Source organism: Melopsittacus undulatus, chromosome 1 (genome assembly GCF_012275295.1).
Source record: "Melopsittacus undulatus isolate bMelUnd1 chromosome 1, bMelUnd1.mat.Z, whole genome shotgun sequence".
Taxonomy (NCBI): domain Eukaryota; kingdom Metazoa; phylum Chordata; class Aves; order Psittaciformes; family Psittaculidae; genus Melopsittacus; species Melopsittacus undulatus.
Genome location: NC_047527.1, coordinates 5,097,926 through 5,115,217, shown reverse-complemented (window position 1 = coordinate 5,115,217; position 17,292 = coordinate 5,097,926). Strand labels below are relative to the sequence as shown.

The following is a 17,292-nucleotide window of genomic DNA, read 5'->3' as shown; positions in this document are numbered from 1 at the left end:
TTATGGATCATCTCATCCCATATAATTGCTATCAGAATCAGTAAGTAGAGAAAAGTATCTTGTAGTTGGTGTCAGAAGCAGAACTCACAAGCAGCATTAATTTGAGAGAGTTCATTGGGAACCAGAAGTTTCCATAAAGGGAAGAAAGAGGAGTATGTTGGTAAGCTGAGTCATCAGAGCCATCCTTCCAAAAATATGCATATTCAAACTAAGTAAGCTACAGTTTTGTGCCTGAGGCAACCAAGTATATTTATCCTCTTGCATAATAATTTACAATCAAACACCAGCCATTCCTAAGACAATTACACTGAAGAGGAGCAAGAGTTTAAGAACTGCTCTCCTATTTTAGAAACAGGTTCTCTGGTTCATAATACAACTCTTTTCCAAAAAAAACCTCAAGAGACATCCTTTTCAGAGCATATACAGGAGGACCTATGCTACCAGCTTGCATACCCTTGAGACTGGAACACTCATAGGACAAGTATGGGAGTTTAAGGTTCAGGTCACAACAGTGATAGCAATGACACATGCAGTCAGGCACTAAACAACAAGCAAGCACTCCTTGGAAGCAGTGGCACGTCTCTTGGCAAAAGTAAGAAGCAGAAGTGGGGATGGAGGCTTTTTTATATACATTTCAGGATTTTCATTCTCTTTGAGTAAAACCCCAAAGAATACTGAATAGAGAGAAAGCAGCATGAGGGTAGCTGAGTACCTGAAGCACGTGTCAAAACTCAAAAATTTAGAAAATATAGGGAGTCATAGCTAGTATTAGAAACTCCCATCCTCAACAGTTCACATGAAAGAAGCAACCGGAAGAGCAGTATCTGAGTCTGTAGCTATCCTGTTACCAGTAAGGAATGAAAAAGAAAGGGAGAAAAAAAAACCTCTGGCTTCTATCTCATCACTGGGGGAGTGGGATAAAGCCTGTAAAAGAAATTCTGCTCCCCCAATAGATACAAATTTATGAGAGAATCACAGAATGGATTGGGTTGGATCTTAAAGCTCATCCAGTTCTAATCCCCTGCCTTAGGTAGGGACACATTCCACTAGACCAGGTTGCTCCAAGCCCCTTTGTCCAGCCTGGCCTTGAACACTGCCAGGGATGGGGCAGCCACAGATTCTCTGAGCAACCTGTGCCAGTGCCTCAGAACCCTCACAGGGAAGAATTTCTTCCTTATATCTAATCTAAATCTATCCTCTCTCAGTTCATAATCTGCAAGAGCAGCTTCTGCTACGACTATGTTTACAAAATTCCATATGGAAGGAATTCCTTATTTATGCCATAGCAAAATCCAAAAATTGCCTAAAATAACACTCGAGCCTTGTGCAGTATCTTCTGGCAGCAGAATCAAAGTTTTGTCAATAAAACAATTCATGCCATAAATATAGAGGACCTATAAAAGCAGCAGCTCCTTAGGACTAAACACCATTGCTAATACTAAAAAGTCCCAAGTATGAACTCCTGGACTATGCAGTGAGAATTATTAATCAGAATGACATTTATTTCATCCTCTTCAAGCACTACACAAAATAGACACGTTTGGAAAATCATTCTTTCCTTTTCAAAGTTTAGTTCATTCTCCAGGAAAATCTCTAAGTAAAAAAATAAAAATCGAAGTCTGAGAATTATTACAGGACCTTGAAAATTTAGAAGAGTAAGATATAAAATGGTTGAAGGTAACATAAAGAGTGTAGAAAAAGATAGTATTGGACATTCAGAGTAAGTACAAGATAGTATCAAAGACACAATTAGAGCAATGAAAACCAAAGACAATTAAAGGTTACAAGAATCTTTGAATTAAAACTGCAGTTGAATTAAAATTCCCAATACTGGAAGCCGCAGCCAAGTTAGGAAACCAAGACAAAGCAGAAGCTCTGGAAAAATTAGAGGAAACACTACAATAAAGTTAAAAAGGAAACAAGAAACCCTCAAGTTCTAGAAGAGGAATGTGCTGAAGATCTGAAAAGCAGCATGATTTTTTTTGTGGGTTTTTTTAACATAGAATCATAGAATGATTAAATGGTTAGGGTTGGAAAGGACCTTAGAAATGCTAAAATCAATTGGACTGTGTATGCTGAGTTACAAGCTGTGTGAAAGTGAATATTCAAGGAAAAGAAAGAATGAGCAAGAAAGCCAGATTAACGATTTATATAAATTTTCACTACAGCTGAACTTACAGAAGGTGAGATAGTAATTAAAGAACCTATCTCAAAGTGGCAGTAAATGGGATTTGAGAGGCAAATTTATACTCACACACGTGATAAAGGAAATCCAGCATGATTTTGCTGAATTTCTATATATAAGTCCAGTCAGCAATGTGTTACTTACTTAAACTAAGCTTTTTACCATAGACAAACATCTCTTTTCTTTTAAGGATTTGAAGGTAATTAAGTACATATCAGACCATTAAACCTGTCCTCCATAATACATAATTAATTAAAACAAAGTGTAAGCTTATAAAAAACTTAACACATTCAAAATAATAAATGTATCTAAAGATGATTAATTTATAGCCCATAATGGCTTACTGACATTTTTGTCTGAAAAATACAGTGGGACAGTGGGATTGAGTGCACCCTCAGCAAGTCTGCTGATGACACCAAGCTGTGTGGTTCAGGATAGGCTGAGAAAGTCATGCCTGTTCAGCCTAGAGAAGAGAAGCTACATGGAGACCTCAGAGACTATCTAAAGGGAGACTATAGGGATGCTGGGGATGGACTCTTTATTAGAAACTGTACTGACAGGACAAGGGGTAATGGGTTCAAACTTAAACAGGTGAAGTTTAGATTGGATATAAAGAAAAAGTTCTTTACTGTGAGGGTGGTGAGGCACTAGAATGGGTTGCCCAGGGAAGTTGTGAATGCTCCATCCCTGGCAGTGTTCAAGGCCAGGTTGAACAGAGCCCTGAGTGACATGGTTTAGTGTGAGGTGTCCCTGCTCATGGCAGGGTGTTGGAACTGGATGATCCTAAGGTCCTTTCCAACTCAAACCATTCTATGATACTATGATTCTAAGTACCAGTCATAAGCCACAGATTCCTGGAACTGGGAAAGACTTTCCCACATTTATAAAATTTCTTCCTTTTCCAGCCTTTCTACAACCATGTAATGGTTTATACTAAATATTTAGTGGGCTAGGGAGAAAGGTAAAGGGTGAATTACTGGGAAAAAAATCCATTTTGAGAGGATTTTGAGTTCTCTAAGACTACTTAAGTAGATGTTACCATCCATCTCAGAGAAGGTGGCAAACTCAATGTTTCACACACTGTGCAGGGTAATCAGTGGCTTCCCAGTCTTTTTAGAGGTTGTGGATCATTTTGCTATTACTAAGCAACTGTTTAAAGTAAAGTTTGGGTCAAACACATCTAAAAGAAGTCAGTTTGTATTTGGTGTTTTGGTTTTGTGGCTGTTATTTTTTCTCCAAAGTATCTATTGAGATAGCATGGTATCATCACACATTTAGACACACAAAATTAAGCCATCATTTAGTTTAATTCCATACACTTAGGACTTAAAAGCATTTAAGAGAACAGTATCAATTACTACAAGGTTTCCCATTTCTGCAAAACCCAAATAACCCACTCTGCTGATTCTTCTGGACTATACAGAAAAATACTATTGCACCACAAAGGGCTCAATTCCCATATATCCACATTCCTGCTCCTCATCCTACACCCACCCAAACTTTGCTGCCTATCCAGCAACCACAGAGGATAGCACAATGCTTTTGGCTGGCCCTGAGCTCAACCCTGCCAACTGGCACAGAGAATAGAGCAGGTAATTGCTGAGCTCCTGCTTCTGCCTTTCCTCACTGAGACATAAATTAGGGTATCTCTTCTCTGTCCAGTTACCAGTCTGCAGGAATAGATTTAACTTTTCCCTAAATCTGTCTGAAATTAGTCAAAATGTACCATAGGGGGAGGGAGAAACAGAGTGATCATGTAAATTTCATTTCCCTAGGAAATACAATATAAAATTAACCAGAAAAATACAGCAGACACAACTAAGACAATATCTGTCTTGTCCGAATGGCATGATATACAAATGATTGCATTATGTTAAAGTCCAAATTAAATGAAGATGCAGTGGTCTGTGTATAGACACTAGGATAAAGAATAAAAGTTCTTCAAAGGCTTTTACACTTCTTTACATCTGTCATTTTGACTGCTAATGGGAAGGAAATAAGCCTGGGTCAAACAAAGAGTTTCAGAGCCTAAATGGAAGAACATAAAAAACACAGTGTGCAAACATGTTCCATTTCCTCAATCTTCCTTATTTGTTCATGATGCTTTCAAAAAATCTAGCATAAATTCCATATGTAAGATATTCTTTTACAAATAACAAAAGCATCTTTGCACCAAGCAAAAACTAAAATGACACAGAAACTTTCTCAGTTGATTGATTTACAATGTGAAGGTCTCAATAACATGCAAATTTAAGTCAATGCTCATTTCAAACAATAAAAAAATAAGAATCCCTATCTTTTTTACTGAAAATTCTGTTAATTCAACAGCATCTTGAAGATTTTTTGTATAAATTAATTTCTGTTCTCCTCCACTGCAGAATTCTGGATATAGAACAACCAAGTTAGTGACAGGATGAATCATACTGTAGCTTGAAAAATCTTACAATGTCAGAATTCCAGAAATAGTCAAAAAATTTGGGCTAAGGGAACTTAAGGCAAAAGACAATTACACTGTGATACAGAAATTTCTGTCAGAGCTATTGCAACTACTGTTTCTATACACTCTGATATGGCAGCAGGTATTCTTCAGTAACATTTAACACAGTATTAAAGACCAGATGCAGCTGCAACACTGTAATGACAACTCACTTCAGTGAATAACCTTATTGCAGTTCTCTTTCTAGTAGTTTTAAACTCAGTTTAAATAAGAAACACTCAGGGGAGTTTCGAAAGTTATCTGCATCCTGATTCAGCTCAGTTTCCCCATCCACTGAAATCATGGAGTTTTCACATCCATGCTTTTCCTTTGCTTCTTTTCTGTTCTCCTGTAACAGGTATCCCTACTCCAAGTGAGACATCAGAAAGTGAAGATGCACTGGCCATGGTGTGCTAGGTTACAACCCTAGTCTCCAAAATTCACTGACAAACACAAAGAGCAACATAGCAAAATGACAAACTAAAGCATTTTTGTTGGTGCTATTGTTATTTTCAATAGGTTTTCTTTAATTCCATTTATTTTTTATTAAATCCTCTGAAAATGAAGGTTTGAGAGTAGCTGTGGCTGATTAAATCAGATTATCCATCTTACTGTTAAAAGGTCTATTCACATATTCCAAGAACTGTCCTCGTCTGACTTCTCCCAGTTGTAAACCTTTTCAATTATGCCAAATGTTCCCAGCACATCTATAAATATTTGCAGATTTATGTTCTCACGCCTTATGTGCCAAACCATACATATTTAACATTTTGATCTCAAAAATCAATTTTCTTAATCTTTAAAGCTGCTTTTTTGCTGCTCTTCCATGAACCCTCTTCAACCTTATACCATTAGCTGAGTTTAAGGTTAGCAAGATGATTTAACTATTGGATGTAACCTCCCAGTGTGTCATGGGTTCCAGCTCGGTAGAGTCTATATTGAGCTCAATGGTGTGCGTATCAATAAAGAATATATACTAGAAAGAGAACATTAAAAAATTGTTATTAAATCCATTGTTTAACAGATTTCTCTAATAGTTTATCAGTCTCATTGACCAAAATGAGAGCTTTATTTGCAGTCGACTTTCCCTAGTTTCCATTCTGTTTTTTATTACTATTTTTCATTAACAAAACAGTGATTTTAATACTAATTATTTTCTCCATCCGTTCATTTTACACAGATCTTATGTCTGCTTTCCTCCAAACTAAACAGATTGCTCTTCAAGCACCCAAACAAGAGTTTCTCTCCACCATTCAAAGCTCTATGACATCTGAACACTGAAATCCTGAGAGCTAGCCAGCTGCCTGTCAGCAGGTTGATTCTCACTCTGCATGTAGCAAATGTGACAATTTAATTTATAAATTCAGCTACATAAAAACAAGAAACTGCTTCAGCAAATGCTACAGAACTTTTTTATTTTATAGCAAAAAATGCCTATTCAAGCACAGGCAAAGAAACACTCTTTCTCTTGTATTATTTATAATTATCAGGTTTTCTTCCCTGATCCTGACCGCTGAAAAAGCTTTGCTGCAATTTATTATAGTGAAAATGGGGGCAACCCTGGAAACTGGAATGGAAATTCTGACAATTATGCCTGATTTAATTAAGACCCGAAGTTCTCTGCACCAATATGAGGATCTCCTGAGAACCCTCAACATAGTCAAACTGTTCTTTTGCAGTCTCCATGTACTCTTCTGAAACCAAGTTGGAAAAAACTGGCTTAAATACTTTAGCTTTAAATAAAAAACAATAAAAAGTCTTAGACTAAGGAAGCACGTTGCAGGCTTTATTACAAACTGACACATTCAACACCAGACAATTAAATGATTTACGTAAATGGTACAAAGGAATATTAACCTGAACTCACAGAAATGACATTTTGAATTTAACGGTGGCAGACCTGCTGCAGCTCATTTTGTCTGTTTTCTGACTCAATTACAAGAACAGACTCTAATCCTCTGCACTTGCCAACAGAGATGCGCAGCTGATGCCTCATCAGCTGTGCAGTGGTTTTAAGACAGGAAGAAAACTTCTCTGTCTCATAAAATGTACCTCACTCACCACCTAGAATTTGTACAATTTACAGTTAAGAATCCTCTTAAACATCTGGCTTCTGAACTTTGTCCAAGTGAAGGCAGCTTCCCTGTGTTATTGTGGATTGACTCCATCTACAAATTCAGACACTTTCACCATCTTTGTAATAAGGAAGACCTTGATTTTCTGACCTTTGTAGATGAACACTTTAACTCTTATTTAAGACACTTTTGAACTGATGGCATAATGGCAAAGGACACAAGGAGACCGACTGGTACTTCACAGCGTGCAGAGCGCTCCCTCACTTGGGAATTCTTACCAAACATGGGGAGAGAAGCAGTATTTTTTCTGGCTTTTTTTCAAGTTTTCTGCTCTCTGATAAAGGCAATAATGAAGGATGTTCAGTGCCCACAAAATTGGCAGATAATGCCTTAGAAATACTTTAATGTGTGAGTGGTGAGGCACTGGAATAGGTTGCCCAAGGAAGTGGTGAATGCCCTACCCTGCCAGTGCTCAAGATCAGGCTGGACAGGGCCTTGAGCAACCTGGACTATTGGAACGTGTCCCTACCCATGGCAGGGGGTTGGAACTGGATGACCTTAAGATCCTTTCCAACCCAAACCATGTTGTGATTCTATGATTCACCCAGTTACAGAAGACAAGGAATATAATTTTACTCCATAGTTATATCTGCATCTTATGGTAAATAAATGGTTAAGCAAGTAGATCCTTGAAGCCCTTTAAAACTTCGGTGAGTTGTGGGGCAAATTGGGAAAACTTTACAACATTAACTCATTATCGCTTATACCGTATTTCAGGATTGCTTCAAACTTGTGCATTGTTGATTATGCATCATGGGACAATCCTCTCCCTGGAAGCATAAATAAGCAGAATTCAAGGATTACAGGGAACATGGTGAGAGGCTAGCAATTCCCCAGCACAAAGCTGTTCTGCCACTCTTTTCAGATGTAGTGAGCTGAGTGAACATAGGTTGACAGATCCAGAGAAAAACCTGGCAGGAAATTATGGCTGTTTACTGACAGAACACCAACTCTTTCAATAGAAGAGCTGATAACTGAATCAGAATTAGGCAATGGATTAGGCCCTGCAGCATGTTTAAGGGCTGCATCAAGCTAACCATGGATGACTCTAGAGACTAGCCCGATTAAACAGGACAACCACATCCTAAGATATACAGAAGATGCACTTAATGAAAACTCTCCCTATAAAGCAGAAATCTGTGAATGGAGGAAAGACATAACAAGTCCAGAGGAGGGTCACGAGGATAATCAGGAGACTGGAGCACCTCCCATATGAAGACAGGCTGAGAAAGTTGGGGCTGTTCAGGCTGGAGAAGAAAAGGCTGCGTGGAGACCTCAGAGCAGCCTTCCAGGATCTGAAGGGGGCCTACAGGGATGCTGAGGAGGGACTATTCATTAGGGACTGTAGTGATAGGACAAGGGGTAACGGGTTGAACCTTAAACAGCAGAGGTTTAGATCGGATCTAAGGAAGAAATTCTTTGGTGTGAGGGTGGTGAGGTACTGGAATGGGTTGACTAGGGAGGTAGTGAATGCTCCATCCCTGGCAGTGTTCAAGGCCAGGTTGGATGAAGCCTTGGGTGATATGGTTTAGTGTGAGGTGTTCCTGCCCATGGCAGGGGGGTTGGAACTAGATGATCTTGAGGTCCTTTCCAATCCTAACTATTCTATGATTGTATAAGTTTGGTTGGATATTTAGAAACACAAAAAACAAACCAAAATCCCCAGTTGTTTGAGATGGGGGGGGAGTTATTTCAGTAAAGTTTTTCCTGGATTTCACAGTAAAAGCCTAAGAGAAAAATCAGTGTTCAAAGTTTTTTATTTTGCTTTGACTTTTTAAGCCCAGCAGCTGTTAAGTTTTTGTTTTCTACTTTTGCTGAGGTACAATGTAAAATAAAGACTGCGAAACAATAAAAGAGGGAAAAATTGAATCCAGAGAATGAAAGCAAACAGATCTTTCATTCTGAAATAACAGCTGAGAAAGGCGAATTACAAGATACAGTTTCCTACCATGACTAAACCAATACAGCTCAGACAGAATTTAAACAACGAAATCTCAGCTGTAAATCAAAAGAAAATCAGATTCAAGATTTTAACAGGCCAGGTAAAAATACAAAATCTGACTTATAATTTGTTGTCACTGAGTCTCAGGTATGGGCAGAAAAGCAAACTTTGTTTCATTTCATGATAAATAGTTACACATAGCAGATTGGAAGACAAGATATTCCACCTATTTTTCATTCTAAAACATAATATTGAATGACACATGAATGATTCTAATGGAGAATCAACACAGGGAAGCACAAGAGTAAAGGAATGGTGCTCCTGATCCCTAAAGCTCAAAATATGGAACAAAACAGCAATAGATAATAAGCACTTAAAATCTAAATACATTCATGACGTAGTAGACAATATATACCAAATATAACAACAAAAAACCCAAACCTGCCTTTTGACGGGGCTTCAATGAAAGATTTCTGAAAGAAATTCCAATATCACACTATTTTCCCCCAACTCAGCAAAGCTTTAGGCACCCTAATTAAAAGCAGTCACATCTTTAACTACATCTCCAATCAGCAAATTACTTAAAAAAAGTTTCCACTGACTTAAATGCTGATCAGTATGATGAACAGGCAAAGTATGAAGCGAATGCATATGATATGAGCTGAAGCACTTGGCTGAATTGGAACCACTATATATAGCTTCTGCTGCTACCAGACTTGTGAAAGTGTACACAGCTGAACAACACAGAAACCCTACCTTTGAATTATAGCACCTCAATCTATTTTTAAACATTTCAGGATTAAATAGTTTCCTCACATAGTGAATTCCTGGGAACAGATTGACAAGGCAGGGGTAGGATAATGCTCTCTCACACAAAACACAGCTGGGTAAAACTAGCACACAAAAAAACCCAAGCTTCACACCCAGTCTAGTCTGTGACTACAGGAAAGGAATTGCAGTGAACCAAAGAGAAGTCCATTTAAAAGCAGATAGAACACAAAGAACTTTTTTGATGCTGAAAGGAAAGGACTATGCACACAAATAACAAATGCATCTCAGTAGTTTAACTTGCACAATGAAACTTCTTGAAAGCTATTTAGAGGCAATGCTGTGGTGCTTCCAGGTCAATAAAGGGAGATCGCTTATTAAACCTTGAAAGGCCTGAAAATGTGCCACTGCAGAGATGAAACTCTGAAGGTTCCTGGGATTTTGCATACAGCTGCTCCGGATACTGTGCTCTGACTTTGCAAGTAGCATTAGATTTACTTTACTAGAGCAGTTCCTAAAAGAATAAAATGATGCCTATAATGCCGCACTTTCAAGCAGCAAAATGCATGACAAATTTGCTTATCAATAAAGCCACACAGTTTTAGGTCTCTTTTATAAGAGCTGGACACAATCTGCTCCTAAAAGCAAAATATTATTTGTCTCATTTTTAATCATTTTGTACAAAAACTACTTTGGTGTTTCATTATCTTTGCCTAACCTAAAATTCCATTATTATATGCAAAGGTCATTATTTACTGTATTAGCTACTGTGAAAAACAGATACACAGCCTCTTGGCAATACTTTTTATGTAATTACAAATTAAAGTCCCCTGTCAGTCTTCTCCTCTGCTTCAGCAAGACCAAGAGTTTCTTTAAACTTGCACATTAGTATAAGGTACATTTCATCACTCTTCTTGCTCTAGACTTTCACCAACTTGTCCACTTTTTATCATGTTTCTCAAAGATCAAGCCCCAGAATTTTCTTGAGGCTTTACTACTTTTATTCACAGGAAGAAAAGAAACACTTCATGTTTTACAAGCTGTGCTGCTGTCCATCCACCCTCTGACATTTCTGCGGGGGTATGCAACTCGGGACTCGTTTCTTTCCTTTATAAATGAAATATGTTCCCAATATCTCCTAGATGTGTATTTCCTTCCTGCCTAGTCTGTCATGAAAAAGATCCTAGGATCAGAAGAAATGCTTTGGACCAATTCAGTTGACTCTCAATTATTTTTAGTAGTAGTATCACATAATTGCAGTGAAATTATTCCAGAATTTAAACCAAAAGATGCTTGCTCCCACTATACATATTGTCTTTCTTTTCAATAATCCTGCTACTTGATAGCTGGGTGGCACTGGCACTAATTTCATTCTTCATCTAAAAGAGTATTTCCTCTTCCTCAGTATTTATAACTCAGAACTTTTGCACTGTAACAAAGCCCATTCTCAATCTTCTTTCTTCCCAACAATCCCAAGCCAGTCTATTCATGCTTTGAATGACAGCTATTGAAAGGCCACCTCTGGAACTGCCAGAGTTTGAATACATCCCACATATTTAAAGATTGTGGAGCATTTAACTACTAACATAAGTGAATTTACATTAGCAAAAAAATTGTTAAGGATCAGTAAAATCACTAACTTACAGAATTCATTTCTGCAAAAGCTGCTTTGCTTAAGCAGTATATAAAGCAATAGAAAATTAATAAAAACATACAAAATAGAAACTGTGCATTAAGCAGCAAATAAAGACAATTTTATAAAAAAAACCCAACACAACATTAGAACTGATTGCACTCTGTGGCTGATGAATTTCAGGCAATCAGATTTTCATGATTATGGCATTTGACCATCGACACATGTTATCGTGATTTTTGAAACTCAGTAGAATATGTGTAACCACCCTGTGGCTTACAAAAGAAACCAGGCATCACAGGAGAGAATGCTTACAATCTATTCCTCACACTCAGAGATGATCATTTACACATGAACTTTGGTTAAGACTGTTAGACAAAACACAAGCCAATGTAATGCGCAACACACTGTAACAGCCAAAAGATACAGAAAGCAATCATGAAATTTGACAATAAACAGGAGCTATCCTGTCCCTGGTAAAATAAACCATCATGAAAAAATGTGTGAACTTCAGAACCTGTCCAATACAGATGGATTGCTTTAATCAGACTCTGTAGTTAAAGGAGGCCAAAATCCTAAATGAGGAGTTTTTAAAGTTTGTTCACATAATTCTTTACCTCTATGTTGCTGTTGATATTGAAAATCTCCAACATGACCTTGAAGTTACAGCCAATATAACAGAGACAAGGAGTCAAATATACAACAGGCAAAACAAGGCTTACCTTGTTGCTGGAAGGGTACTAACACGTGTAAAGAAAACAGAGGGTTCCACTTCCACATGAAGGCCTAGTGCAAGGGTCCGGTAATATCCTTCAACATGTCCTGGTCCACCAGAGTACTTAAAATTCAAAATAGCTTCCAGTGTCTAGAGAAATAAAAGTAAATTACTTATCAGCCATGTTTCACTACTGTGCATTTCGCAAGTTCAATTAAATTAAACCATAGAAGTGATTTACCAACAAAGTTTCCAGGCCCTCAAGAATTTGCTTTCCTAATCCATCCAGTCTATTATCTCCAGAAAAAAAGGCAATCTAACAAATTAGGTAAGCATCTTAGGTAAACAGTTGCTTTTTTTCCTAATCCTTTCAAAAACTAAAGAGTACAGAACAAAGCCAGCTGGATGTCCCTTTACATAATTCCTCTCCATACCACATTTAACATAGAAAAAACAAAGAGCTTATTTTTGCTTACCAGAGATTAGGGTTTATTAAATGAGATGCTCTTTCATATTCTTGAAAAATAACCACTAATCCATTACCTTCATAATCAAATGGAAAACCTTTAAAGTTTTTGAGTGTGGACACATAAAGATTATGCAGAACTTTTAGCATCTGGTGTCTCAACAAGTCACTGTAAACATATGCTCATCTTCGATGCTCATTTCATAGAACATGATTTGTTAGCAAATATTGAAAATGAGGATGATTAGTATTACACTCTCATTACCCTCAGTAGTACCAAGCCTTTACTTCTGTGATGAAATTTTGGGCTTTGTGTCTTCTTCCTTAACAAACAGCACGTGGAAAGCATCCCAGCATACAAATCCCCAGGTTATCATCAGTGTTCAAGCTCAGAACAAACCTTTGATTCAACCAGACTCTACACTACCTCTTCTTTCATTATGTTCCTGAAACAGAATCTGCTAGAAGCAAGGCAAGAATTTGTGAAGTGTCACTGGATTTTATTTATTCAGCCTTTATTCTGCTACCCAAGCAGCTGCTATTGCCACATCTCAGAGCATGGACAGATGGCAGCACTGGCACAGGGTGACCAGAGAAGCTGTTGCTGCCCCAGTACCTGGCAGTGTTCAAGGCCAGGTTGGATGGGGTGGAAGGTGTCCCTGCCCATGGCAGGGGGTTGGAATTAGACGGCCTGTAAGTTCCCTTCCAACCCAAACCCTTCTACAATTCTATGACTCTATGGATTACTGACAGCCCTCTACCCTAACACAAACTTTGCTATACTATGCTGAAGTCTAGAAGGAGAGCTGTTTCTAATAAAGATTTAGAAACAATGCCAAACTCCTTTTTAAGGAACTACCTAAGGATTTTCTACCTTACAACAAAACCCATTTCTGTTTCATACCACCCTGTTTCTTAGCCCTGCTGAAGGAAGAGAAACAGGGATACAATCATTTTCTTAAAACAACCATAATCCAATGATTTAAAGCATACCAAAATCAAGAGCTGGACATTTTACTGCATGTGCACACTTAAAAGTTTTGCCTATATCCCATTTGCTTTTAAGTAAAGTGGGCTAACTCAAATTCCTAACTTTCTTTCATTAAAATTCAAGAGAGTGACCTTACAATAGAAATAAAAACTTCCCTGGGCAGTCTGGACATATCATCTACTCAGTTTATGTCAATTCCTAATTCATAGTTAATGAACTGAAATTTATGTCATGTCAGGAGAGCTAATCAATATTAAATACAATAATAAAAAAATGCAAACCCATTCAAAACACACTTCATTCTAATGAAGCAGCTGGACCATTTAATAAAACTGAGACCCAGACTATGAGTGCAGGGATCTAGCACTGCTCACATCATGTTGTGAAAATGGACTTCAATTTCAATCAGGAAATCGTGAAAACTCCAGCTATAGAATCACAGAATGGTTTCAGTTGGAAGGACCTTAACATCATCCAGTCCCAAAACCCCACCATGTGAAGGGACACCTCACACTAAACCATGTCACCCAAGACTCTGTTCAACCTGGCCTTGAACACTGCAAGGGATGGAGCATTCAAAACTTCCTTGGGCAACCTGCTTGTTCTGTATTACTGCTGTAATAGACAGAGTATCCTGCTTGGGAAAGCTACTGTGGTATGGATTCATGATTTGTTCTACACAAGACCACGGCACAAAGCCGCTTTATTAAGCCCCGTCCCATATAAATACAGGTAAACACGTAATAAATGTTAGTTTAAGAGGTCACAGAGCATTAGCATTCCAGATACAAAAGCCTTCATAACGTCCTATACCAAACGAAAAGCCTCCAGAAAGAGAGACTGAAAAATACAACCATTATGTGCCACTGAGGAGCAGGACAGTTTAAGGGCATCATCATAATCTTGATCCCTGTCAAAGTGAGGAATCTGTCAAAGAAAACCTGCTGATGACCCTACACGTGTCCCATAGAAAAAAAGAACAGGATAAATAAAAACCTAATGGCCTTCTAGTAATCTAGACAACAGGAGGACATTTCTTCTCACCCAAAATGTAAGATTTAACTGGGAATATTTAATACAGAGGACAAGAGAGTTTTAATATCTCTGAGAACCACAGAACATCCCAACCTATATTCTTTCTCTGACCATGTTAATTTGCAAGGTTCGTAGAAACACACACACAGGCACAAAGAAAAAACATCAGGCAGGCTTGTCATGGTTTAAGCCCAGCCATAAATCACGCAGTCATTCTCTTACTCCCCTCCTTTCTTTCCCCCACTCCCGGAGGGATGGGGAGAAGAATCAAAAGAATGTAACTCCCACAGGTTGAGATAAGAGCAGTCCAGTAACTGGTGCTACCACCAATAATAATAATGATAAGGGAAATAACAAGGGAAGAGAATACAACCGACCGATACCTAGCCCAACCCAGCAGTGAACTAGCCCTTCTGGATATCTCCCAGCTTACATCCTAGGCATGACATGCTGTGGCATGGAATACCTCTTTGGCTAGTTTGGGTCAGGTGTCCTGTCTCTGCTTCCTCCCAGCTTCTTCTCCTTCCTTGCAGAGCATGAGTCTCACAAAGTCCTTGGTCAGAGTAAACATTTGAGCAGTAACTAAAAACATTGGTGTTATCAGCGCTGTTCCCAGGCTGAAACTCAAAACCACAGCACTGCACCAGCTTACTAGGAAGGAGAAAAATGACTGCTACTGCTGAACCCAGGACAAGGCTTTGTATCAGGACTGTAAATGTACGTGGAGCTGGGGGGGGAGCAGGAGACGTCAAGAGATCAGAGAAAGTTCTATTGTTTTGGATTAGTATCATATGAACAAAATGTTAACAAATAATAATCCATCTCCTTTAAACCCCTCTCTGCACATGCACCTTGGATTCCACATACAGTATGAAAGATTCATTTTCTATGTCTAGGATAGAAACAAAATCCTACTTTCATAAACTTACAAAGCTCCAATTTAAAACGATTTACCACTCACTTCTGCAGCACCTGCACAGAAGAATGGTCCAACTGCTACAGTCCCCAATATAATTAATGCTGTATACATACTCCAGTGGCCTTGTCAAACCTACTCTCATAACAGACTGACCTGCAGATTCTACTCATCTTTAGAAATACCAATAGATATTACTAGATTTCCCCAAAGTGTGTTAATAAACAGAAACAACAGGGTGTCACCACGAACAGAACTTTGCCTGTGGATGATCCATACAAAAGATAAGGAAGGATGGAGTATACTGGTCTCTTGGGACAGGAAAAGAAGGCCTCTCCAGGCAGCCAGGAAAAGAAGCTGAACATATCTAGAATTCAGAATGCTTTTTGATAAGGCAGATGGGAGTCTCGTTTTTAAGCAGAATTGCATTCTGGTAACTCAGTAGTAAAAATAAGGATAAATTGTTTAACCTTATCTGATTGTTCAACGTTTTATGATGTCTTTGGCTTGATACGTTTTTTACAACTTCATTGGTTCTTCCTTCTGTTAGTGAAGAAAGAGTTTCTGGCTTAAGTTCCAGATGACAAGACACTTGACCAATGGCACCATATGTTAGTATTACTATACTGGCTACCTTCCAGTATCTAAAGGGGCCTACACGTAATCTGGAGAGGGACTTTTTACAAGGGCCTGTAGGGACAGGACAAGGGGAATGGCTTTAACTTGCCAGAGGGGAGATTGAGATGAGCTCTTAGGCAGAAGCTCTTCCCTGTGAGGGTGCTGAGGCGCTGGCACAGGGTGCCCAGAGAAGCTGTGGCTGCCCCATCCCTGGCAGTGTTCAAGGTCAGGTTGGACACAGGGGCTTGGAGCAACCTGCTCTAGTGGAAGGTGTCCCTGCCCATGGCACGGGGGTTACAACTGGATGAACTTTAAGGTCGCTTCCAACACAAATCAGTCTGGGATCCTATGACAAGAAATATTTTACAGATAAACCATTAAAAAACTGCCATTTTGGTTTCTCTCATGCATTTTGACCTCAGTCATATTTTCTGTGTAGATGAGGTACCAGTTTAAAAAACAAACAAACAATTATTCTCTCCAGCCTGTTCATGGAAATCTTTCCCATATACACTTCCATGCTGGAATTCAAAGCAAAATTAGAAAATAATTTAAGTAACACTAATGCATCTAAATTTTTTATTTTGTAAATACCAAGGTAGACAAAGTCCAGGTCATAAGCTCCTGGGTTTAACTGGTCCCTTGTCTATTTTGCTTAGTCAATGTATTTATTTATTCTTTGTTTTTTTCTTCCTGAACAATTTTACTAGCAGTAGCTCTGATTTTATCCCTGTGCATATCTTCTACGGGAAGAACCAGAAGATTCTGGTTTATAACATTTCTACTCATGGTACCACACCACTGCATATGCGTTTTGTGTTTCAGATACCAAAGCAAGATCTTATCCTCAAATATTTTTCCAAACTGGAACATTAATTTTTGAGACATTTATTATCAGTATTGTCCATAATTAAATTAACAAACCATACTTTGTAAGAAAAGCTCACAAGCTGCATTTTCAGTCTTTTCTAAATTCCTTTAGTATAGTAAAAATGACACTGAGTAGATCTCAACATTTAGTACACGATGAAATGCCAGTACTTAGCTACAGGCAGTTTGCTCCTGAGACTCTGCAGATCCTGACTGCAATAACTGTAAAGAAATACCAGAATGTACCATTGCAAGCTCCCCATTAAGATGCAACCTTTAAAGAAAGAAAAAAAAAAGACCTTGAAGACCTAAACTAAAAATATATAAATTCAGAATATGATCTTCCCATTTTAGTTCCTGAACTGCTTATAGAAAACAATTCTTACTAATGAGCATCATATATCATGGAAATAAGACTTGAAATTTGAAAGAAGAATTTATTCTCGGTGTGGAATCATCAAATATGCCCTCCTTTAGAAAAACAGAAGTAAAAATTATTTGCCCATGAGCAAACACATTTTCTTCCCAAATTTCATCATGCT

General features: G+C 38.2%; 1 protein-coding gene across 1 annotated transcript in view; it reads right to left on the bottom strand.

Annotated features, from left to right (window-relative positions):
* Positions 1–17,292, bottom strand: part of TRAPPC9 (trafficking protein particle complex subunit 9) — a 500,739-nt gene that overhangs the window by 331,396 nt on the left and 152,051 nt on the right. Inside the window, exon 18 of the mRNA XM_013128134.3 lies at positions 11,862–12,004. Coding sequence (XP_012983588.3) covers positions 11,862–12,004 — 143 coding nt within the window. The remainder of the gene's footprint in view (positions 1–11,861; positions 12,005–17,292) is intronic.